The 24,627-nt window shown below is 36.4% G+C and overlaps 1 protein-coding gene across 6 annotated transcripts in view; it reads right to left on the minus strand.

Moving 5' to 3' along the window:
* Positions 1-4,949: 4,949 nt before the first annotated feature.
* The window catches only part of gab1 (GRB2-associated binding protein 1), a 133,608-nt gene continuing 113,930 nt past the window's right edge, over positions 4,950-24,627 (minus strand). For 3 of the 6 annotated variants that reach the window (XM_062032301.1, XM_062032302.1, XM_062032305.1), the window contains exons 9-13: positions 22,772-22,864; positions 18,038-18,131; positions 15,203-15,332; positions 8,217-8,345; positions 4,950-6,172 (exon numbers count right to left, since the gene is read on the minus strand). In XM_062032301.1, the coding sequence (XP_061888285.1) occupies positions 6,014-6,172; positions 8,217-8,345; positions 15,203-15,332; positions 18,038-18,131; positions 22,772-22,864 (605 nt within the window). In that variant the 3' untranslated portion in view covers positions 4,950-6,013. Of the gene's footprint in view, positions 6,173-8,216; positions 8,346-10,535; positions 10,612-15,202; positions 15,333-18,037; positions 18,132-22,771; positions 22,865-24,627 lie in introns of all 6 variants that reach the window. The other 3 variants (XM_062032303.1, XM_062032304.1, XR_009823750.1) reach the window with 3 other exon arrangements.

A 24,627-nucleotide genomic window follows, 5' to 3' on the forward strand; every position in this document is an offset into this window, starting at 1 on the left:
TTTTGTGTGAATGAGTGTAAATGGGGGGAGGGAGGTTTTTTGGGTTGGTGCACTAATTGTAAGTGTATCTTGTGTTTTTTATGTTGATTTAATAAAAAACAAAACAAAAAAAACGATACTGATAATAAAAAACCGATACCGATCATTTCCGATATTACATTTTAACGCATTTATCTCGGGCATCTCTAATAGAAACAGATAAATATCAATATGCAACACTTTATTTTTATATTTTCTCTAAGTGCACATTTTTTCAAATTGAACATTTTCAAATGATCACTTCTAAGACGGTCTTGTGAAATCACAATATCCCATTTTAACTAGCTAGCCACTAACATTTTTTAACAAATCATGAATTACTTTGCGCCATGTTTGTACAAATAATAACTCATGTAAAATACAAAAGTCAACTCTGAAATGTTTAAATAAATCATGTCACACTTTGAACTGGACACCAAATCTGTTATCTGTTTCTTTGTCAGTTAGTGAAGACCAAGTCTTTCAAATATTTTCTTGGATTTTCAAATTCTATTTGAGTTTTGTCTCTCTTAGAATTAAAAATGTCAAGCAAAGCGAGACCAGCTTGCTAGTAAATAAATAAAATGTAAAAAATAGAGGCAGCTCACTGGTAAGTGCTGCTATTTGAGCTATTTTTAGAACAGGCCAGCGGGCTACTCATCTGGTCCTTACGGGCTACCTGGTGCCCGCAGTCACCGTGTTGGTGACCCCTGCTCTAGACATTGTAATAACAACCAAAAAATATATAAAAGACATTTTAATTACTTGAATCTGATGAATCCAGTCCAATGAAACAAATAGATGTTGTTCGAAGGAAACCTTGAGAGGTTGTGTGAGTTCATGGCCAGAAGGCGTGACTTATAAACAAATGTACGATCCAATAGCCTTGTGAGACTGAACAATAGGACCCAATGACCATGTAAATGTGGTAAAAAAAATAAAAAAATATATAACAGATTGTTTTTTAGGATGGTTAAAGGTAACGTTGTCATTTTACAACAAGGGGTGTTACAGGGTTAACAAAGAAGTACATGTCTTCAACTCATCACTGAGCTCGTTCCACCATTTAACTCCTAAAACTGAAATACATTTGTATTTTATATTCCTTCTTACTTTACCTATTTCAAAAATCAATATCCCCCGTAAATGATAGTTTTCTCCTCTTAATTGAAACAACCTAAGAATGTTGTCCTTCACTCCAAACATCATTTCCATTGCTTTTAAAAACACAATATCTGAACATTTTAACGCATTAGAACTTATAAATAATGGATTGGTATGTTCATAGTGGCACGCTTTGTGTATTATTCTAATGACCCTTTTTTGAAGTTTAATTATTGGCTCTATGTTTGTTCTATAAACAAATCAAATCAATCCATCAAATACGGAAAAATAAAAGAATAATATAATATATGCGGACATTTCTTATTCAGCATGTGTCTTACTTTATAAAGAATAACGATAGATTTGGGTATTTTTCCCTTTATATATTCAATATGCGGCTTCCAACATAATTTATGATCAATTATTATTCCCAAGAATTTAGAGTTTAAAAATGCAAAAAAAACATATTAAACGTGGAAAAAAAATAAAGAAATAAAATATTTGAACTCACAATTTGTAGCAGCCATTCCACGGTGGTACCGCTCATTTCATCGTCTCACGAGATGTGGTTTCTCTTTAAATATGCTTCTGGAAAATGGCTTTGCAAATCGGTGCTTTCTCTGCTGGCTGCGGTGCAACACTTCCTGCTTCCTGCCAACACTTCCTGCTTCCTGCCAACACTTCCTGCTTCCTGCCAAATTGGAACTTGTGAATGGATACTCAAGTGAGTATCCAATCACAGTCTCGTTAACATCAGGCTACGTAGTTAGGCCACCGTCAACAACTTGTGATCTGATTGGCTACCGCAACTGTCTATCAACTGAAGTGAATTGTATTTATATAGCGCTTTTCTCTAGTGACTCAAAGCGCTTTTTACATAGTGAAACCCAATATCTCAGTTACATTTAAACCAGTGTGGGTGGCACTGGGAGCAGGTGGGTAAAGTGTCTTGCCCAAGGACACAACGAATTTGACAAGGATGGCAGAAGCGGGGATCGAACCTGGAACCCTCAAGTTTCCGGCACGGCCACTCTACCAACCGAGCTGTACCACCCGGTGAATATCTAATCCAATCCAATTATTAGTGAATCCCAGATGCCCAAAAATGTCTGCGGGCTATAGAGCGTTTTCTATTGGGGATCCAGTACTCAGTTAGAGATGCTACCTCAGTAGAAGCATTTAAGTCCCATCTTAAAACTCATTTGTATACTCTAGCCTTTAAATAGACACCCTTTTAGACCAGTTGATCTGCCGTTTCTTTTCTGCTCTGCCCCCCTCTCAACTATTAAGTTAGATCCACTATGGACTGGACTCTCACACTATTATGTTAGATCCACTATGGACTGTACTCTCACAATATTATGTTAGATCCACTATGGACTGGACTCTCACACTATTATGTTAGATCCACTATGGACTGGACTCTCACTATTATGTTAGATCCACTATGGACTGGACTCTCACACTATTATGTTAGATCCACTATGGACTGGACTCTCACACTATTATGTTAGATCCACTATGGACTGGACTCTCACAATATTATGTTAGATCCACTATGGACTGGACTCTCACACTATTATGTTAGATCCACTATGGACTGGACTCTCACACTATTATGTTAGATCCACTATGGACTGGACTCTCACACTATTATGTTAGATCCACTATGGACTGGACTCTCACTATTATGTTAGATCCACTATGGACTGGACTCTCACAATATTATGTTAGATCCACTATGGACTGGACTCTCACACTATTATGTTAGATCCACTATGGACTGGACTCTCACACTATGATGTTAGATCCAGTATGGACTGGACTCTCACAATATTACGTTAGATCCACTATGGACTGGACTCTCACACTATTATGTTAGATCCACTATGGACTGGACTCTCACACTGTTATGTTAGATCCACTATGGACTGGACTCTCACTATTATGTTAGATCCACTATGGACTGGACTCTCACTATTATGTTAGATCCACTATGGACTGGACTCTCACACTATTATGTTAGATCCACTATGGACTGGACTCTCACACTATTATGTTAGATCCACTATGGACTGGACTCTCACACTATTATGTTAGATCCACTATGGACTTGGTAAATTGTGTAAATCTATTTAGTTAGCATTCACAGGCTAGGCGGTATCAACAAGAGAAAATATTTGCTATTTTCTACCACAATATGTCAACTATATCCATCGAGTATTTAGTCTATCTAGAGAGCTACTAGTTAGCAGGCTTGAATTAGTTCTAAATAAAGTTTTATTTTTTTTAAATGAGTGCGTTAAATCAATCAATGTATATACTAATTAGCTTAGCTTCGCCACAAAGAGCTAGCGGTTATTAGCTAATGCTAAGAGCGATACAGGATGATTAACACTTATCTTTTGATCTAAATGTGTAAAAATAAATGTTTGGATTCATACACTACTCACAAAAAGTTGCTCGGCTTCAAACAGGATGCTGGCGTAGGAAAGTTGCCACTGAGCTTAGCTTTCTTTAGCACTGTTAGCATTAGTGCTAGCATTAAAAAAAAAATAAAAAAAGGCTGAATAAATGAAAGCAGGTGTGATTAATCATGTTTAATTCGGGACAAGCGGTAGCAAATGGATGGTGGAATTCAAATTCCAAAATATGATTAATCTGATTTACAAAAAAAAAATTGACAGCCCAAGTTAAAAAAAAAAAAAAAAAAAGGCGAGATAAAAAATACAAAAATAAAGGAAAAAAATCGTAATTGTGAGTAACTGTAACCACCTCGGTCACAGGTGTCAAACTCAAGGCCCGGGGGCCAGATGTGGCCCGCCACCTCATTTTATTTGGCCCTCAAATTAATATGCATCAATAAAGTGCTGTAACTTTTCTCACTAAATGTATTATTTCCTTCTATTTTGGGAGAAAATGATGATTCAAGTCAAATTGATGTTTACTTAAATATTGTCTAGCGATGCAAAAATATGTTATCAAACACTCAAACCATTTTTTGAATGGAAATACATAATTTCAAAGCAATTTACCCATCAAATTGTGCAATGTAAAACCAGCAATAGACTTCATAGTTAAATTGTGAAGTTTACTGTGCTTTTTACAGCAGTTTTCTCTAAATGAAAAAAACCCAGTACTTTTTGTACTGTAATAAACTGTGGTGCCGTTTTGGCATTTACAATAATACATAAAAAAAATCTACATTTGTTGATTTGCGGTTAAAAAAAAAAAAAAAAAACACTGGCAGCTCAGGTGCCAAATTTTTACTGTAAAATTGCAGGTTTTTTTTATTTACAGTAAAAAAACAAAAATTCTGGCAACGGAGCTGCCTTTTTTTTTTTTTAACCATAAAGACAGCAGTATTGTTTTTCCATTTACAGTAATATACACTTAGACAAACTTTAATGATCCACAAGGGAAATTGTTCCACACAGTAGCTCAGTTACAATGATGGAAAATGTAAGGATAGAAAGGACAATGCAGGTATAAATAGACTAAATATAGCGATATAAAATATAACATACATACGTAAAATTTACATAATATATGTACAGCATATTATATACATTTATAAATAAAATATACAATCCATTTTGAGGTGAAATTATTGCAATTTACCATACTTTTTTTTTACATTAGTTTTTTAAAAATCTACTAACAAATGCATTAAAAAATTGTGTAATAATATTCACTGTTAGAAACGGCCCTCTGGGGCCAAACATAACTGCAATGTGGCCCTCAGTGAAAACCACTTTTTACACTCCGACCTAGGTTAATATCGGTTGTGGTATTTACGATGGAAGTTGCACAGGAAAACACACACCGAGGTTTAGGGATTTTATTTAGTCCACTTTTACATTTTCTCTCATGATTAAAAAAAAAAAAAAAGATAGTCCATTTTTGCAGAAACTGCAAAAAAAAAAAAAAAGTGTAAAGTAGATGACTTTAGTAGGCACGTTGTCAAAAAATGATACATTTGAATCTAAATCCATGGCAAAATAAACTAAACAAAAGAAAAATATATACAGCGATGACAGTACATGTAATATGGGAACGTTCCGGGTGGGAATTCACAGGTTAGTAAGGCAAAAGATGCAAAGACCCCCCCTCCCCAAAAATTGATGGAAGTCGTGAAACAAACTGACCAGACTGAGAAATAAATTAGATTGTGAGTTGTACACTTAGTAAGCATTCTTAAAAAAAAAAAAAGAAGAAAAAAAAAGTACCTGATTTCATCACTCTCTCTCTCTCTCTCTCATTCTGCCTTTAAAGTTTGATAGCTTTGCATAACTTGTAGAAAAAGCCTTCTTGAAAGCTCACAGTAACGCGCTGGATGGAGACCGGAGCAGGATTCTACCCTGCAGAATCCGCACACCTTCCAGTCCCACGTGCTAAATAATCCGTACGAACCAACTCCGGGTTTGATATTTACATAACACTTTTTTTTTTCTTTTTTTTTTTCCCGAACTCCAGACTTGAAACACTTGTGAACACCTGCAAGTTCTGTCTTTCTTTTTGTTCTACGTTGAGGGAGGGAGGGGGGGGACAAAAACAAAAAAAGTCACAATCACTTTCTGCCGTCGTCAAGATATAAGTGGTGATGAGAAAAGGTGAGCCTGCAAGCTACACGTGCTAACTAGTAAAAGGTTGGTGGTCTTGTTTAAGGATTTATTTTAGGAAATGTCGACTTGGTGGTGGTCCTATGAAAGTCTCTTAAGCACCCCCCCCCCCCCTACAGAAAAAAACAAGTCCAGTCCACCTGCTGCTTATTCCATAAAAAAAACCTGCCAGCAGTGCGAACTACAAATAGGGTGGAGTGGCGACGGAGCGCCGGAGACTGGAGTACAGAAGTGGTTCGGAGGTTCGGCGGGGGTGTCCCGGGTCAGGGTCACTTGCTTCCTTTGGAGGTCGTGTCCGTCTCTGTGGATTGGCGGCCGTCGTTCCACGCCTCGCGGGTGCTCTTGAGGGCTTGCGTCCGTTGCTGGTCCACGACCACGTAGTCCACGCGCTCGTCCGACGCCGCCACGCCGGATCCGTTGCTCTTCATCTAGGCAGGAAGGAATCAAAGTTGACTTATACAGCCTTCAATCACGAGAGAGCTTCACGGTCAGAATAATTGTATCTTGAGTTATCACTAGGGATGATGTTCCAAACCGGTTGTTCGACAAGAAAAGAACCGATTCCATGGACTCGAATCCCTTTTTGAGAACCGGTTCCCGTTATCGAGGCCACTATAGTAAAGAAAAAGAGTTGGTTCTTTATTCGAATCCCTGGGAACGAATCCCGTCCCACAGGAAATGCCCTGTGGGACGGCAATATTATGCCCATTTGATTGTAGACTCTTACTGACACCTTGTGGCGATATGAAAATACTACGCGTCATTAGTTTGGGCGACGCCAGTTCAGTTTATGAGACAATTGAGAAGTAGACAAGTTGTGTTAGCTCTAACAAGCTTTGGAAAAGATAAGTCTGTAAGTAAACTGTTTAACTTGTTTATGTAACTCAATATTAAGGTGGAAAGTGGTTACATTTGATACTAAGATGTTTATTGAAAAACGATTGGATTCAATGGATGTTTTGAGGACTTAAAATGGCTGCCAGTCGTGTATATCCACCATCGAAATAATTTTTTGGAAGAAGAATTGTTGATTGATGACTGTGGTGTTCTTAGTGTCACAGTGTGTGTAGTTAGTATGTTCCAATAGCAGCAGAAGTGCACTTTTTGGAGAGCTGTATTATTTTCAGCTTTGTGCCCAAGGGACTGATTTTATTTAACACATGACTGCACATCATAATGGCAGCTACACTTTCCATCTTAAAGATCTAAAATATTTATTTGGGGATATCCGGCGGGCCAGATTGAAAAGCTTAACGGGCCGCATGTGGCCCCCGGCTCTTAATTTGCCCAGGTCTGCTCTATAGCCTTGAGGCTGATTTTAGGGAACAGTTGAAATAAACAAATATTTCTTAGCTTCATAACCTTTTTTGTCATAAATGATGATCATCTACATCAGACCTGGGCAAATTAAGGCCCGGGGGCCACATGCGGCCCGTTAAGCTTTTCAATCTGGCCCGCCGGACATTCCCAAATAATTTATTTAGATCTTTAAGATGGAAAGTGTAGCTTCCATTATGATGTGCAGTGATGTTTTCTAATGACCGTAAGTCTTCAACTATACTAAGTCTTTCAATGGTTGGAATCTGCACTTTTGCATGATATACTAGTTATTATGGTCATCTAATGAGTTACTATGGTCATCTAATTAGTTACTATGGTCATCTAATTAGTTACTATGGTCATCTAAGTCACAGCAGCTCAGACGAGGCACCAAGCAGTGTGGGTGGGGAGTGTTTCCACAGAGTGTTTCCAGAGCCTGAAATGTGGGTGTCAGGGACAGACAGGGAAGGAGATTTTTACAACAAACTTCTGAAGCTTAGTGATATATCAGATGTATCAGAGTGTTGTTGTTTTTTACCCTTCACGTTCATATTTTGCTGTGTTTGTTGCATTTTTGTTGTGTTTCGCTTCATTGTAAGATATGTCAATCAAGAGGGGGTGTGACGTTCATATGTTGTCAATATTCAGTGTTTTATCCTTCAAATTCCATTCCGTTGTTTAAGGCGATCTGTAATAACGTTTTTAGCATTCAATCAGACATTATTGTGAGGTTTTGTATTAGTGTATATATATACACCGTGATATACCGGCCCCCAGACACATTTTTTTGTCAAAATTTGGCCCCCGAGTCCAAATAATTGCCCAGGCCTGATCTACATTGAAGTTTCACATTAATAAAAACAGATAAATAAAAACATTCCGCTGCTTTTGTATTTAAGATTCAGGGCACTCCAATGCGACCCGGATTATAACTTTATGACTTAATCAAAGCAGCAGAATTTTTTATCCAATCAACGTAATAACTGCATCCCTAGCCTATTTGTTGTCATAGTAACACTACACGCCAAGAAGAAGCCCTGCCTATATAACAGCTATGGTATTGGATTTGTTTTGGCCTAATTCAGGTACTGTGGTTGGATCGGAGGTGAAAAAGTTGTGGTGTGTGCCAATCTGAAAAGAGTCCGGTCCTACCTTCCGAGGTGGAGTAGACTTGCCGGAGTCCAGATCCAAATCCAGGTACTCCACCTGTTTGTCTCCCTTTGGCTTCACCATGGGACTACTCCCACCATCCACGGTCATCGGAGCGCCCAGCTTTGTGTTCTACAGTCGCCAGACAAAAACAAGGTGTCAGTGACAGGAGAGGAGCGCTGGACTGCTGCAGTGTTGGAACCAAGTCAAGTTGTGCTGTCACCATAACAACAAGCCAAATTACACTCAGTACAGTGGAACCTCTAAAGTCAAACACCTAACTCATAACTTTTATTTTGGTGAAAAAATTGTGGTTAACTTACTTTCACATCCGAATCCCGATTCTTGTTCATCCTTATTCTATAGATTTATCATTTTCAAAAATCGATTAAAAAAAAGAAAAGAAAAAGAAAAACTTAAATGATTGGATTTTTTTAGACTACATTTAAAAAATTTGTTTTCAGGCCACATGGGGATTTTCTAACCTGTAACTTGTTTTGAAAAGTTTTCGTTGTAAGTATTACACCACATATTACATTGCGAGAATTGGTTTGAATCGAGAATCAATTCTGAATCGAATCATCGCCACAGGAATCGAAATCAAATCGTTAGGTGTCCAAAGATTCACACACTATTGTTTTTACGCTTTACTACCAACCGCTCTTAACTCATTTTTACAATAAAAATAAAAATAAATGGTTATTAAGCGAGATGGATGAAAGCCACTTCCCTCTACATAAACACTACACCAGGAATCATCAAAAAGTCAGTAGTTTTTTTTGTTTTTGTTATCATAGTTTTGGACAATGTATTCAATTAAATAAAATTGAATACTTTATTTGATTTATTTTCAATAATTAATTTCAATTTTATTTTTACATTTTTCCTAATTTATTACAGTTACCCGCTGCATTAAATAAATGTAATCTAGAGTATTAAATACATTTAATTCATTGTATTAACTACAGTTACTACATTGTATTAATATATATATATATATATATATATATATATATATATATATATATATATATATATATATATATATATATATATATATTTAATACAGTGTATTAATACATTTAATACAGTGTATTAATACATTGATACAGTGTATTAACACATTTAATAAAGTGTATTAATACATTTAATACAGTGTATTAATACATTTAATACAGTGTATTAATACATTTAATACCGTGTATTAATACATTTAATACAGTGTATTAATACATTTAATACAGTGTATTAATACATTTAATACCGTGTATTAATACATTGATACAGTGTATTAACACATTTAATAAAGTGTATTAATACATTTAATAAAGTGTATTAATACATTTAATACAGTGTATGAATACATTTAATACAGTGTATTAATACATTTAATACAGTGTATAAGTAAATACATTAAATACACATTACATACATTTTATACAGTGTTAAGTAAATACATTAAATACACATTAAATAAATATATTTTATACAGTGTATTAAGTCATTTCCTTTAATACAGCGTACAGCATAAATACATTTAATGCAGTGGTTAACTTGTTTTTACACTTGTATAACAGTTAAAGTGTGATGCATCATGTTGAATCACCTTCCCATGCATTGTCAAAGGGTGAGTAGTTTAATTTGATTGTAGTTTAGAACAATGTACAAAATAAAATACATGTAATTAAGTTTACTTAATTTATTATTCTATTTATTAATAAGAATAATATATATTTATTTAATTTATTATTTGACTACAGTTAGTTTATTACTTGCATAACAGTTGAAAAAGGCGTAAGGCATCATGTTACCCAATTTCCCTGACATTGCACATTATCAATGTGATTTTATAAAAACAATCATTTGTTTTATTATGTGGTGTTTTAACTTTTTTTTAAACGTATATGGCAAATAATAATGTTGTACAGTCAATAACAGTTTTATGATGTTGACAGTTTGACCCTGGAACAGATTAATTATATGTCCCATTATAGGTAAAAAGCCATTATGTGTTATCCACCTGAGAGGTTCCACTATAACTGTCTTTAAAAGGTTTGCATTTTAGACGGCTTATCGAATTAGACTGCAAGGCAGTTTCTTTTGTGGAATTGGTCTGATATTGTGACAACACTCATGCATTTGGACCAAGAGGTAGGTGTTAATGTTTCACTACATGTAAGGTGGAGTCATTAGAACTACAGCAGGATGGTGACAAATGCTAATAAGTGGTGTAGTGCAGCTAAAACCAGACTAATAATCATATTCATAATAACCGCAGCACTGCAGGGCCATGCAAGATTAACACCTGGCAACCCTGCTCACCTCCTCTACGGTGTCAAGTTCCTCCACCTCCCTCTTTACAGGGGTGATGGGTACAGTGCAGTAGAAGGACTCCTCTCTACGCAAAGTAGGAAAGATAGGTAGTAGCAGCGGTGGCAAAGGAAAGAGGAGAGAGACGGTCAGGAACAAAAGTGCAAGAGGAAATGAGGAACTCAGGCTTGGGGAAAAAAGCAACTTGAGCGGTGAAAACACAGGAAGGAGGTCAGTGGCGAGTGCTGGAAAAGTTCACAAAGGGGTTAAAATATGAAATATCTCATCAACGCAAGAAAGTGTGTCCAATTGTGCGGCGCTCCCTGAAGAAAAGGCTTTAACATTTGACAACGAGCTTCCAAAACAGAGTCAGGGCCCGAAATGTGAAGAAGAACAAAATCCAACATCAAAAGTCTCAACAACACAAAGTATACACAAATGTTTGGGCTATTTATGCATGGACACTAACAACCATGCAGTGTTGACAAGCCTGCAATGCGGACCAACTCATCAAGTCGTCGGGGTAACTTAGTGAGCAACATAACTCAGGAAGCTTTTGGATGAAACTTTCAAGAAATGTCACAAAAAGAGATCACAAACAAGTGATTCGATTTTGGGAGTGAGCCAGATCATTTCTACCACGTTGCCTTGCATTTACATCATCCTTTACACAGTCAATTCCATTGATTGAAACTTTTATTAGTAGATTGCGCAGTACAGTACATATTCCCAGAGGTGGGTAGTAACGCGCTACATTTACTCCGTTACATCTACTTGAGTAACTTTTGGGATAAATTGTACTTCTAAGAGTAGTTTTAATGCAACATACTTTTACTTGAGTATATTTATAGAGAAGAAACGCTACTTTTACTCCGCTCCATTTATCTACATTCAGCTCGCTACTCGCTACTGATTTTTATCGATCTGTTAATGCACGCTTTGTTTGTTTTGGTCTGCCAGACAGACCTTCAAAGTAGCATGCCTGCGTTTCACCAATCAAATGCAGTCACTGGTGACGTTTGACTCCGTTTCACCAATCAAACACAGCCAGGCGGTCACATGATTAACAAGCTTAAGCTTACATGAATTCAACGTCAAATTTGAGGAAGCACATGGCGGTAAGTAACATTAGTAGATATTTTGGCTGTCACCGTAGGCTGATGTTAGCTTCCCTGCTATGAATCACTGTCAAATGTACATCTTGTGGGGACATTTATTAACGCACTGCAGCCTCATAGACACACACACACAGACACACACACACACACACAGTCGCACACACACACACACACACCCATGCATAGAAACACCAATCAGTGTGTTCCCAGGTGCAGCCCACACCTATCAGTTTATGGTTTGCGTAAAGGCTAACTTGTTATTTTCCTTTGTAATGTCTGCCTACTGAGCCTATGGTGCTGTTAAATTATTGTGGCTCAATTTGCCTTAATTTTTTTATGTTAATGTATTATTATTTAATATATATTATTGTTTTAGTTGCTTAAGAGATATTCCTGGCTCTGAATTTTTATGTTTTTGTGCATTATTTGTTGCCGTCGTCATTAAACGAACAGGTTACTCATCAGTTACTCAGTACTTGAGTAGTAGCAACACAACTCCTGTCTAGTTACACAGCAGTAAAAACTCGGGAGAAAGATTTTCGTATTTTTTTGTTGTCGAGACATACAACGAAACTACCGGTCGCAGCTCTGTTGGATCAGAGTATGAAATATATGACAACAGAGGAATCTAAATACAAATATGCACAAATGGAGGAAAACCATGTCGAAATATATACAGTACAGGCCAAAAGTTTGGACACACCTTCTCATTCAATGTGTTCTCTTTATTTTCATGACTATTTACATTGTAGATTGTCACATCAAAACTATGAATGAACACATGTGGAGTTATGTACTTAACAAAAAAAGGTGAAATAACTGAAAACATGTTTTGTATTCTAGTTTCTTCAAAATAGCCACCCTTTGCTCTGATTACTAATTTGCACACTCTTGGCATTCTCTCCATGAGCTTCAAGAGGTAGTCACCTGAAATGGTTTTCACTTCACAGGAGTGCTTGAAGCTCATGGAGAGAATGCCAAGAGTGTGCAAAGCTGTAATCAGAGCACAGGGTGGCTATTTTGAAGAAATTAGAATATAAAATATTTTCAGTTATTTCACCTTTTCTTGTTTAAGGCTTATTGGCCACATGCGTGGACAGCACCTTTCAGCTCTTATTTCCAAAATTGTGTGCACTACTGAATTGGGGTCTTATGGCCGCTTATGTGGACACTTGTACTGCCATCTGGTGGTGTCAGAAGAGTATAACATACAATGGAATTTGGAAAAAAAAAAAAGTGTAAAAATAAGAATTAGCATGTCACTAGATAGTGACACCCCCGCGACCCCGAAAAGGGACAAGCGGTAGAAAATGGATGGATGGATGGATAAACATGAAGTACACGTTTGTTACTTATGGACTAAGTACATCATATCAAAAGATTATTCTTAGTTTTTATTCTAATTAGGGTCCAAAAAGCCCAAATAGCAAAGAGAAATTAAAAAAAGCATGTAAACAAACAGCTTGGGCGTTAAGAGGTTAAGTACATAACTCCACATGTGTTCATTCATAGTTTTGATGTGACAATCTACAATGTAAATAGTCATGTAAATAAAGAAAATGCATTGAATAAGAAGGTGTGTCCAAACTTTTGACCTGTACTGTATACGTATTTTTTTTAATCCTTTATTATCGCTTATTGTCTTTTACAAGTCCATGTGCAAGCAATGACTGGTTTCCGGTTATGTCGACGCCAGCATAAACTGGCTCCTCTGTATTGATATATTGCCATCATTTTTGTGCCTTTTTACTACTTTCACTTTAGTTCAGGTCTGCACTTTTCAAAATTCTCCACTAAGAGAATGTAACACCGTGGGGGGTCCCTCCTACTACACCTTTATACGACGTTTGTCCTCGTTTTCTCAAGCTGCTGCACAATACGTACTCCCAATACATGATAGGATTTGAGTAAGCTTGGAAGCCCCTTTCCTCCTATCGGAACACAAAAACCTGGAAACAGTAGAAAACCCAAAAACGGAGAAGAAAGGATTGCAGAACAGCAGGAAGAGCAAATGGCAAAGGAAGGAGAACAAAAAAACAAAATGGAGGAGTCCATCTGCAGCTTGGTTGGGTTTGGGGAGATGAGCAAGGAGTAGAAGAGTTGTGGATTTGTGATTACTATTGCAGTGAACATACTGCTGTTTGTATGTTATTTTATCCTGGGAAGTTATGTCCTGTGACTCATTTGACACCTGTAATTATTTAATATTTGAAAAATATATTATACTAAATACAATGAAAATAATAGTTTTTCAAATTTTCTTGTAATCAAGACCATATTTTCGGTATATTAGATGGAATGTTTACCATCTAATACAATGTTTTTCAACCTTTTTTGAGCCAAGGCACATTTTTTGCGTTGAAAAAATGCGGAGGCACACCACCAGCAGAGATCATCAAAAAACGAAACTCAGTTGACAGTAAAAAGTCGTTGTCGCAATTGTTGGATATGACTTTAAAGCATAACCAAGCATGCATCAATTAAGCTCTTGTCTCAAAGTAGGTGTACTGTCACCACATATCACATGACACCATTTTTTTGCTGTTTTCCTGTGTGTAGTGTTTTAGTTCTTGTCTTGCGCTCCTTGGTGGCTTTTTCTCTTTTTTTGGTATTTTCCGGTAGCAGTTTCATGTCTTCCTTTGAGCGATATTTCCCACATCTACTTTGTTTTAGCAATCAAGAATATTTCAGTTGTTTTTATCCTTCTTTGCGGGGGACATTGTTGATTGTCATGTCATGTTCGGATGTACATTGTGGACGCTGTCTTTGCTCCACAGTAAGTCTTTGCTGTCGTCCAGCATTCTGTTTTTGTTTACTTTGTAGCCAGTTCAGTTTTAGTTTCGTTCTGCATAGCCTTCCCTAAGCTTCAATGCCTTTTCTTAAGGGCACTCACCTTTTATTTATTTTTGGTTTACGCATAAGACACCTTTTTACCTGCACGCTGTTTCTGACATTTACAAAGCAATTAGCTACCGGCTGCCACCTACTGATATGGAAGAGTATTACACGGTTACTCTGCCGAGCTCTAGACAGCACCGACACTCAACAACAACACATCATTTGCAGACTATAATTACTGGTTTGCGAAAAATGTTTTTAACCCAAATAGGTGAAATTACATAATTGTTGAAAAACACTGATCTAATATACCAAAAATATGGTCTGATTACAAGAAAATTTGAAAAAGTATATGTATAAGAAGACATAATGAACCTTTTTGAGCAAAAATAAGTTTATCAAAAAAGTTTATTTGTGTATATATAGTTAATATTTTCTGTGAATATTTGTAAATATATTTTTGTGATCTATATTTTAGTATTTCTGTTATTAGTGTTATATATTTAACATTCAAATGAATATTTGAAACCTTTTAATTTATTACTAATATATCCAATTAAAATATTTCCTAAAACAAAAATAATACAAAATCTAAATCTGAATATATTTAATTTATATATATTTATATTTAAAATAAATAAACCACACAGTTTGACAACAGTTGACAAGTAAATGACATTAAATAAATGGTCTTAGGTCAGAGGATAGTTGTGTGTTACATACTGGTTCATCTGACTGGTTCTTCATATTAGAGAGCATGGCTACATAATTCTCATCACTGTCCTCGGAGTCAGTGCTGGAGGCGGTGCTATGCACTGACGGGGGTCTGGCGGGCATGGGGAACCTAGAGAGACTGAGCAGCATTCACAATGTTTACACACACGGCCAAGAAAACACTCCTCTGCTGGGCATATAACATAACACAGACAAGACATCAAACCACGGCGACCACAAGAGTCCCTGCAACAACCCCGTACAGAAATAAGATGCACCTCAACCCGGGTAAGCTGAGCCGGGAACAAGCGTGGAGTGTTATGTAAGCGATGGGGGGAGATCCCAAACATCGCTGTTGAGATGTGGTCACAAAGTCAACTACATTAATGCATGGAGGGGTTAGTGCCTACACTAGTGTCCTCTTACAAGGGTGTGTTCACACTGGACAAAACACTTCCCGACATGGATGAGTGTTTGTGAAAGTGTTAAGTAGAATTTTACAAGCCGTGTAAGTGCCAATTAATATCGTGATTTTGTTCGATTAAACTGTGAAAAAAAAAACAATGTCATGGAAAAATACCGTATTGCCTCAAATAGTGACCAGGGGCATTAGTCATTTCACTGCAGACTGTATAAGGCACTTAATAGGGGCAGGGTGGTTCTGTAAAAAAAAATATATACCGTATTTTTCGGACTATAAGTCGCAGTTTTTTTCATAGTTTGGCCGGGGGTGCGACTTATACTCAGGAGCGACTTATGTGTGAAATTATTAACACATTAGCGTAAAATATCAAATAATATTATTTAGCTCATTCACGTAAGAGACTAGACGTATAAGATTTCATGGGATTTAGCGATTAGGAGTGACAGATTGTTTGGTAAACGTATAGCATGTTCTATATGTTATAGTTATTTGAATGACTCTTACCATAATATGTTACGTTAACATACCAGGCACCTTCTCAGTTGGTTATTTATGCCTCATATAACGTACTCTTATTCAGCCTGTTGTTCACTATTCTTTATTTATTTTAAATTGCCTTTCAAATGTCTATTCTTGGTGTTGGCTTTTATCAAATACATTTCCCCAAAAAATGCGACTTATACTCCAGTGCGACTTATATATGTTTTTTTCCTTCTTTATTATGCATTTTCGGCCGGTGCGACTTATACTCCGGAGCTATTTATAGTCCGAAACATACGGTATTCACGCTTCAAACCCTGCTTTGAAAAGCCGTGCACTTTAAAAACGTGCTTATTGGAGCGATTCATCCTCATTTTTACTTGTAAAAAATCTGCACAATTTTTTTTAATCTATTTTTGTTTTGTCAGTTAAAGTGTTTTTTATATTGTGTTCCTGAGTTAATGTTGCTGATCAATCTGAAATATTTATGGAGTTTATTTAATATGGATACAATGTCATGCAGAGGTGTACTTATCACAATTTTATAGACAAAATATACTATTTATAGTCACGGCAGAGAGTGGGGGATGACCAGCCAGTATATATTACTACTAGGGGTGTAACGGTACGTGTATTTGTATTAAACCGTTTCGGTACGGAGGTTCCGGTTCGGTTCGGAGGTGTACCGAACGAGTTTCCACACGGACATATTAAGTAACGTAACGCACGTTGTGTAAACAATGCACACCGAGGCACAACACACGGCATGCTAGCAGCTAACGGGCTAGGATAGACTGACCATACGTCCTCTTTTCACCGGACATGTCCTCTTTTGCGCAGCTGTCAGGGCGGAGTTTCTTAAATGCCTCAAATGTCCAGCATTTGGAGTTATGGTTGCGTGTATTTTCAATGTACGTTCAGGGTTAAGAAGGGGTTAAAAACAAAACAAATTGTGCGCGCAGCAGCATTGGTGAGGGAGGGGCAGAGACAGAGAGAGAGAGAGAGTTATGATAAACGCGCATGCGTCGCCAGGCTCTGCTTTTTATCCATAGATTTATCAGATTTAATTTTTTATTATCTATAGCAGGGGTGTCAAAAGTGTGCCCCGGAGGCCATTTGCGGCCCACAGCTAATGTTTTAAAGGCCCACGGCACATTCTAAAAACACTATTAAAATAAACAAAAACATAACAAAAGTGAATAAAAAAGCTTAAAGGTTAAATGTAATTTAGAAAAAGTTGCAATGTTGACTAATAAAACAAAGCTGTTTTTTTTTTTCTTTGAAACTGTCATTGCTCAAAACATAATATTGAATCAAAATCAATGTTACTATGAATTATTGACCTATCCAAGGTTCCGATTACTTCACATCAAATATTCCACTAAGAAAAATAATTTTGGGGGAAGATTTTGCAAATTTGGTAAATAAATAACCCAAAAATGTATATTTTGTTGTTTTCTTACTGTACCGAAAATGAACCGAACCGTGACCTCTAAACCGAGGTACGTACCGAACCGAAATTTTTGTGTACCGTTACATCCCTAATTACTACATATCATCTGTTTATTTATCTTTTTTTTTTTTATCGCAGTGTATTTGACTGATGGGAGACTGTGGGCAAAATCTAACGAATCAGATTGGACTATGAAAATCCTAAATGAAAGACAGCCCTATTATTGAAAAGATGAAATAATTTATGACAATTATAAATGCAGTGACTATTGAGGCACATATCAGACAGGAGGCCACTCGTTGGAGATATACAGTAAAGTTTGATAGTCATCAATACTGTAGTCATGACTACTAGCTTGGTAGTGAAGCTTAAGGCATTGAGATAACAAGTTGTCCAACACATGTGAACACACCCTTGGTTGTTGTCACTAAGGATATATATATTTTTCTTAATTTTAAAAAGGTCGAACATTATTAACATGACTTACTCCCGAGCGAAGGACCGAGTGACGGGGGAGCGGACCGGCGTGCATGGCTCCTCCCATTCTGGCAGTGGTTTAATCTCCAATGGAGCTGGTCTTCCTGAAGAAAGAAAGGAACACAGTGATAACGTGATACACAACCTATGTCCTGAAAAAGGCATTTTTGGTAAATGCACAGAAAAATAGAAGCTTTAGTTAAATGTATGATAATAAAAATATTACTAGTAACTGTTTTTAGGCCTTTTTCAGTGCTGGCTTCGAGTGACAATAGGCAGCTGTGTCCAAAAGTGCGAGCCATGGGGCCATTTGCAGTTTTTTGTTCTACTGGCCTGCAGCCAATTCTAAAATATACAAATAAACAATATTCAAAAACAACATACATTTTCAAAAGTCACTTTGATTTAAATATGGTAAAAATAAATCGAATGTAGGTCACACCATCCACATCATGGCTTTGTAATCCCAGCGACCAAGCAAATTACTGCAAAATCTGACGGGGTTTCCCACAGATTGCCAAAATACACCATGACTTCAAATATTTTGCATACCGGTAATTTGCTATAATGATATGATTTCCTTAAAAAAGCTAAAAAAAAATGTATGAATACATTTAAACACAAATCTGTGTTATTAATTAGTATTACCATATATCTTTATATTATATCATTTTGCTCTATTTTCAATTGTTTGATTTGATGTTCATTTTTCCCATGTTTACAAATATTTTGCATACTGGTAATTTGCTATAATGATATGATTTCCTTAAAAAAGCTAAAAAAAAAAAAGTATGAATACATTTAAACACAAATCTGTGTTATTAATTAGTATTACCATATATCTTTATATTATATCATTTTGCTCTATTTTCAATTGTTTGATTTGATGTTCATTTTTCCCATGTTTACAAATATTTTGCATACCAGTAATTTGCTATGATTTGATTTTCCTTAAGAAAGCTAAAAAAAAATTATGAATACATTTAAAAACAAATCTGTATTATTAATTAGTATTACCATATATCTTCATTGTATATCATTGTGCTCTATTTTCAATTGTTGTTTGATTTGATGTTAATTTTTCCCACGTTTTACAAACACACCGTCCGTGCCTAAAAGGGGATTGGCATAGAATGAGAAAGTGTTGTGTGTCCGGGGAAGCACGAAGACATAAGCATGTGCACAAAAGGTAAATAAAACCTGTTTGAATTGGGCTGGTTGTTATAGGATTAGCAACTAAAGTTAAAAATAGCGTCATACTTTGTGTGACTTCTTAGGGAGGCTACAATACATTAATTTGTTTTCATGTAAAAATAACTGATTTTCAGGCTGTGGCAGCTATGATTTTGCTGTGGCGGTGCATTAAGGCAATACTCTGAACAATGAATATATTGTACAGGGAATATTTGCTCCTCTCTGAGCAAAATGGAACGCCTTAGAGCGGGGGTCACCAACCTTTTTGAAACCAAGAGCTACTTCTTGGATACTGATTAATGCGAAGGGCTACCAGTTTGATACACACTTAAATAAATTGCCAGAAATAGCCAATTTGCTCAATTTACCTTTAACTCTATGTTATTATTAATAATTAATGATATTTACACTTAATTGAACAGTTTAAAAGAGGAGAAAACACGAAAAAAATGACAATTACATTTTGAAACATAGTTTATCTTCAATTTCGACTCTTTAAAATTCAAAATTCAACCGAAAAAAAGAAGAGAAAAACTAGCTAATTCAAATCTTTTTGAAAAAATTTAAAAAAGAATTTATGGAACATCATTAGTAATTTTTCCTGATTAAGATTAATTTTAGAATTTTGATGACATGTTTTAAATAGGTTAAAATCAAATCTACACTTTGTTAGAATATATAACAAATTGGACCAAGCTATATTTCTAACAAAGACAAATCATTATTTCTTCTAGATTTTCCAGAACAAAAATTTTAAAAGAAATTCAAAAGACTTTGAAATAAGATTTAAATTTGATTCTACAGATTTTCTAGATTTGCCAGAATATTTTTTTTGAATTTTAATCATGATAAGTTTGAAGAAATATTTCACAAATATTCTTCGTCGAAAAAACAGAAGCTAAAATGAAGAATTAAATTAAAATGTATTTATTATTCTTTACAATAATAATTAAAATAAATTACTTGAACATTGATTTAAATTGTCAGGAAATAAGAGGAAGGAATTTAAAAGGTAAAAAGGTATATGTGTTTAAAAATCCTAAAATAATTTTTAAGGTTGTATTTTTTTCTCTAAAATTGTCTTTCTGAAAGTTATAAGAAGCAAAGTAAAAAAAAATAATTTTTTATTTAAACAAGTGAAGACCTAGTCTTTCAAATATTTTCATGGATTTTCAAATTCTATTTGAGTTTTGTCTCTCTTAGAATTAAAAATGTCGGGCAAAGCGAGACCAGCTTGCTAGTAAATAAATAAAATTTAAAAAATAGAGGCAGCTCACTGGTAAGTGCTGCTATTTGAGCTATTTTTAGAACAGGCCAGCGGGCTACTCATCTGGTCCTTACGGGCTACCTGGTGCCCGCGGGCACCGTGTTGGTGACCCCTGCCTTAGAGGTTACAAGCTTTGGCCTTGGCTTTGCTCGAAGAAGATAAAAACAATAATTTCACCCAGTTTCTTATCTATACGCAAAAACATATTTTTCTCTCTAATTGTAATGGTGTTAGGATGTACCAAGTGTGGAGAGTGAAAGTGGACAAGAATGTGTGTGCGCTCAATAGAGGTGGGAGAAATAATACATTTTTAGATGCATTGCAATTCGGACACGGACAATTATAAAATTGATTAATAAAAGTCAATAATCGATATATTTATTGTAAATAGAGTAATGCAGACAGTTCTCAAATTTGGCTGACTGCAGTGAACCACCTCAGAGAGATCAGACCAGCTCCTTTTTTATATGGCAATTATGTTCCAGTTTTGCACACATTTCCATGAATTTAATAAATGTAAGGGAAATGTCTTGAAAAATGCGCTGTTTTTAAAAGTTGCAAGTGATAAATACTTATTTAGTGAAATGAAGACATGTAAAACTGCATCAATGTACAGTACAGGCCAAAAGTTTGAACACACCTTCTCATTCAATGTGTTTTCTTTATTTTCATGACTATTTACATTGTAGATTGTCACATCAAAACTATGAATGAACACATGTGGAGTTAAGTACTTAACAAAAAAAGGTGAAATAACTGAAAACATGATTTATATTTCTTCAAAAAAACCATTTTTGCTCTGATGACTGCTTTGCACTCTCTTGGCATTCTCTCCATGAGCTTCAAGAACTTCACCTGAAATGGTTTTACTTCACAGGTGTGCTTTATCAGGGTTGATTAGTGGAATTTCTTGCTTTATCAATGGGGTTGGGACCATCAGTGGTGGTTGTGAATGAGAAGGTGTGTCCAAACTTTTGGCCTGTTCTGTGTGTACATTTAAGATGCATCAATAATTGAATCGAATCATGAGGTGACCAATGATTACCACCTGTAGTTCTCCACACATAGGCCAAGTTAACTTTCAGTTTCGATCTCCGCCAAAGCAACAAGATGCACTGCAAAAACTGAAATCTAAGTAAGATTGAATATCTCAAATAAGGGTGATATTTGCTTATTTTCTGTCTGATAAGATAATTTTTCTCACTGAGCAGATTTTATGTTAGAGTGTTTTACTTGTTTTAAGTGTTTTGGTCCTAAATGATGTCAGTAAGATATTACAGCTTGTTGCTGAGATTTGATGAGCTATATTGAGTAAAACATGCTTGAAACTAGAATATCAACTGTTGCAAAGCTGTGTCATCAACACTCACAAGTAGAAAACTACTTTTTTAAAGTACCGGTAATAATTTCTTACTTCAAGCATGAAAAAAAAAAACATGATGCCGAGCGCATATCATGTCAAGATAATGGCACTAGCATTTACTTCATTTTGGAATATTTTTCAACATATTGAGCAAAACTGTCTCTTTTTTTTCTACCAAGAAAAGTGCACTTATTAGTGAGAATATACTTATTTTAAGGTATTTTTGCGTTCATTGAGGTTGGCTAATTTTACTTGTTTTGGAAAGTCTTGACAAGCCGAATTTTCTTGTTCTATTGGCAGATAATTTTGCTTAGTTCAAATAAAATACCCCTCATTTTGTATTTTTTTTCCTTGTTTTTGAACACTGACTTTTTGCAGTGTGGACAAAAGCATATAAGGAGAGCAATCATTTTAGAAAAGGCTCCATATGTTAGACAGCTTTTTCCTTTCTACAGGGCTGGTATTACTAATGTCTGTACTAACAACTTTTTGTAGAATAAATAGTTCATCTTCAATTCTAGTCACCTCTCATTATTGAGACAACCTTAGAATAAAATAGTATGGGATGAAAATGGCTCCCGGGCCGCACTTTAGACACGTTTTCTGCTGAGGAGCTTCTGCCAACTTTCAATGGTGTAGTATGTAGAAGTAAACAATGAAAACATGGAGGATTGTCTGTTAGGAAAGTTATGTTGAAAGGAAAGTTAGTCCAGTGACCTTTGAAGAGATTGTCATGTTTTTGTGAGCCCAACAACTCAAGGAAGCCACCGTGCATAATGTTACCCAGACTATGCTTTCAAAAGTGTCCTGGCAACAACAACAACAACAACAAAAGATGCAAATAGATCCAGACATGCAAAACGTCAAGTAGAAGAAGACAGGTCCAAGAGGATTTGTCCAGTTCGGTGTGCAATACCTACCCTTGCGTCGTCCCCTTGGAAATTCCCCTACGGTTTGGGAGTCGGTTCGCTCTAAACAGACTCCTTTTTCTCTTATTACTTTAGGACTTTGACCTGATTGGTGAAAGAAGACGTTGCTTAATCATTTCAATCACAAGAGGACACTGTAAACATGATGCAGCCATGAAAACCTTGCGGATCACTTTGGCTTGAATGCGGGATGATCACCATGACAACACAATGCTTCCCAAACATGCACCACAGCTCCTTCCCACACAAAGACTGACATGACAGCTGTGCATGCATGACGAGCTGTCGGTAAGCACGCCGCGTCCGTGGAAGTGATGTCGAGGTGAGAACGGACGCGTCCGTCTTACTGGCTGACGGACACACGGCGGTTTTTCACATTAAGCACACTGAGCAGGGGCGGAAACACGTGCCACAATCTTGTAAGATGACATCATTATTTTCAAAAGGAATGCATTGAGAGATGTGATTTATGGACATTATTATTAATAATAAAAGAATGAGTGTTTCAACCATGCAGTGTCAGCTGTTTTTGTTTCACCTGAAGATAATCAGATGGGCTCAGTTTGGTACAGAGCATTATTTCCATCCATTTTCTACCGCTTGTCCCTTTTGGGGTGGCGTGGGGTGCTGGAGCCTATCCCAGCTGCATTCGGGTGGAAGGCGGGGTACACCCTGGACAAGTCGCCACCTCATCACAGGGCCAACACAGACAGACAGACAACATTCACACTCACATTCACACACTAGGGACCATTTAGTGCAGGCCTGGGCAATTATTTTGACTCGGGGGGCCAAATTTAGAGAAAAAATGTGTCTGGGGGCCGGTATATCAGAATTTTAGGAACACTAAAACAAAACTTAACAATAATGTCTGAATGCTTAAACGTTATGACAGACCGCCTTAAAAAACAGAACGGCATTTAACATTTTTTTACTGAATGAGACACCCAGAATGTACATGAAAATAAAGAAGGTGGGATTTAGAATATTAACTATTAAGGATAAAACACTGAATATTGACAACATATGAACGTCACACCCCCTCTCCATCCACATATTTTACAATCAAGCGAAATGCATCAAAAATCTAAACGTGAAGGGTAAAAGAAAAAAACCCACCTACAATCTGATATAAGTGATGTATCACTAAGCTTTAGAACTTTGTTGTAAAAATCTCCTTCCGTGTCTGTCCCTGACACCCGCATTTCAACTAATTAGATGACCATAGTAACTAATTCTATTACCATAGTAACTACCGTAATTTCCGGACTATAAGCCGCTACTTTTTCCCCTCGTTCTGGTCCCTGCGGCTTATACAAGGGTGCGGCTTATTTGCGGCCTGTTCTTCTCCGACACCGACGAAGAGGATTTCGGTGGTTTTAGTACGCAGGAGGAAGACGATGACACAATGATTAAAGACTGACTTTTCATATACCGGTAGTAGGCTGGTTATTTTGATAACGTACAGGCGAGCACTTTGTATTACTTTGCAGCGTTGTATTATTTGTACTCTGCACGAATGCTGTTCGCCATGTCAAAGATGTGAAAGTTTGATTGAATGATTGAAAGATTTATTGTTAATAAATGGGACGCTTTGCGTTCCCAAACAGTCATCTCTGTCCCGACAATCCCCTCCGTGGTAGCAGGAACCCCTATATACTACGCTAATTACACATCAAAACCCTGCGGCTTATAGTCGGGTGCGGCTTATATATGGAGCAATCTGTATTTTCCCCTAAATTTAGCTGGTGCGGCTTATAGTCAGGTGCGGCTTATAGCCCGGAAATTACGGTAGTATATCATGCAAAAGCGCAGATTCCAAGCATTGAAATACTTAGTATAGTTGA

This window comes from Entelurus aequoreus, linkage group LG22 (genome assembly GCF_033978785.1).
Source record: "Entelurus aequoreus isolate RoL-2023_Sb linkage group LG22, RoL_Eaeq_v1.1, whole genome shotgun sequence".
Taxonomy (NCBI): domain Eukaryota; kingdom Metazoa; phylum Chordata; class Actinopteri; order Syngnathiformes; family Syngnathidae; genus Entelurus; species Entelurus aequoreus.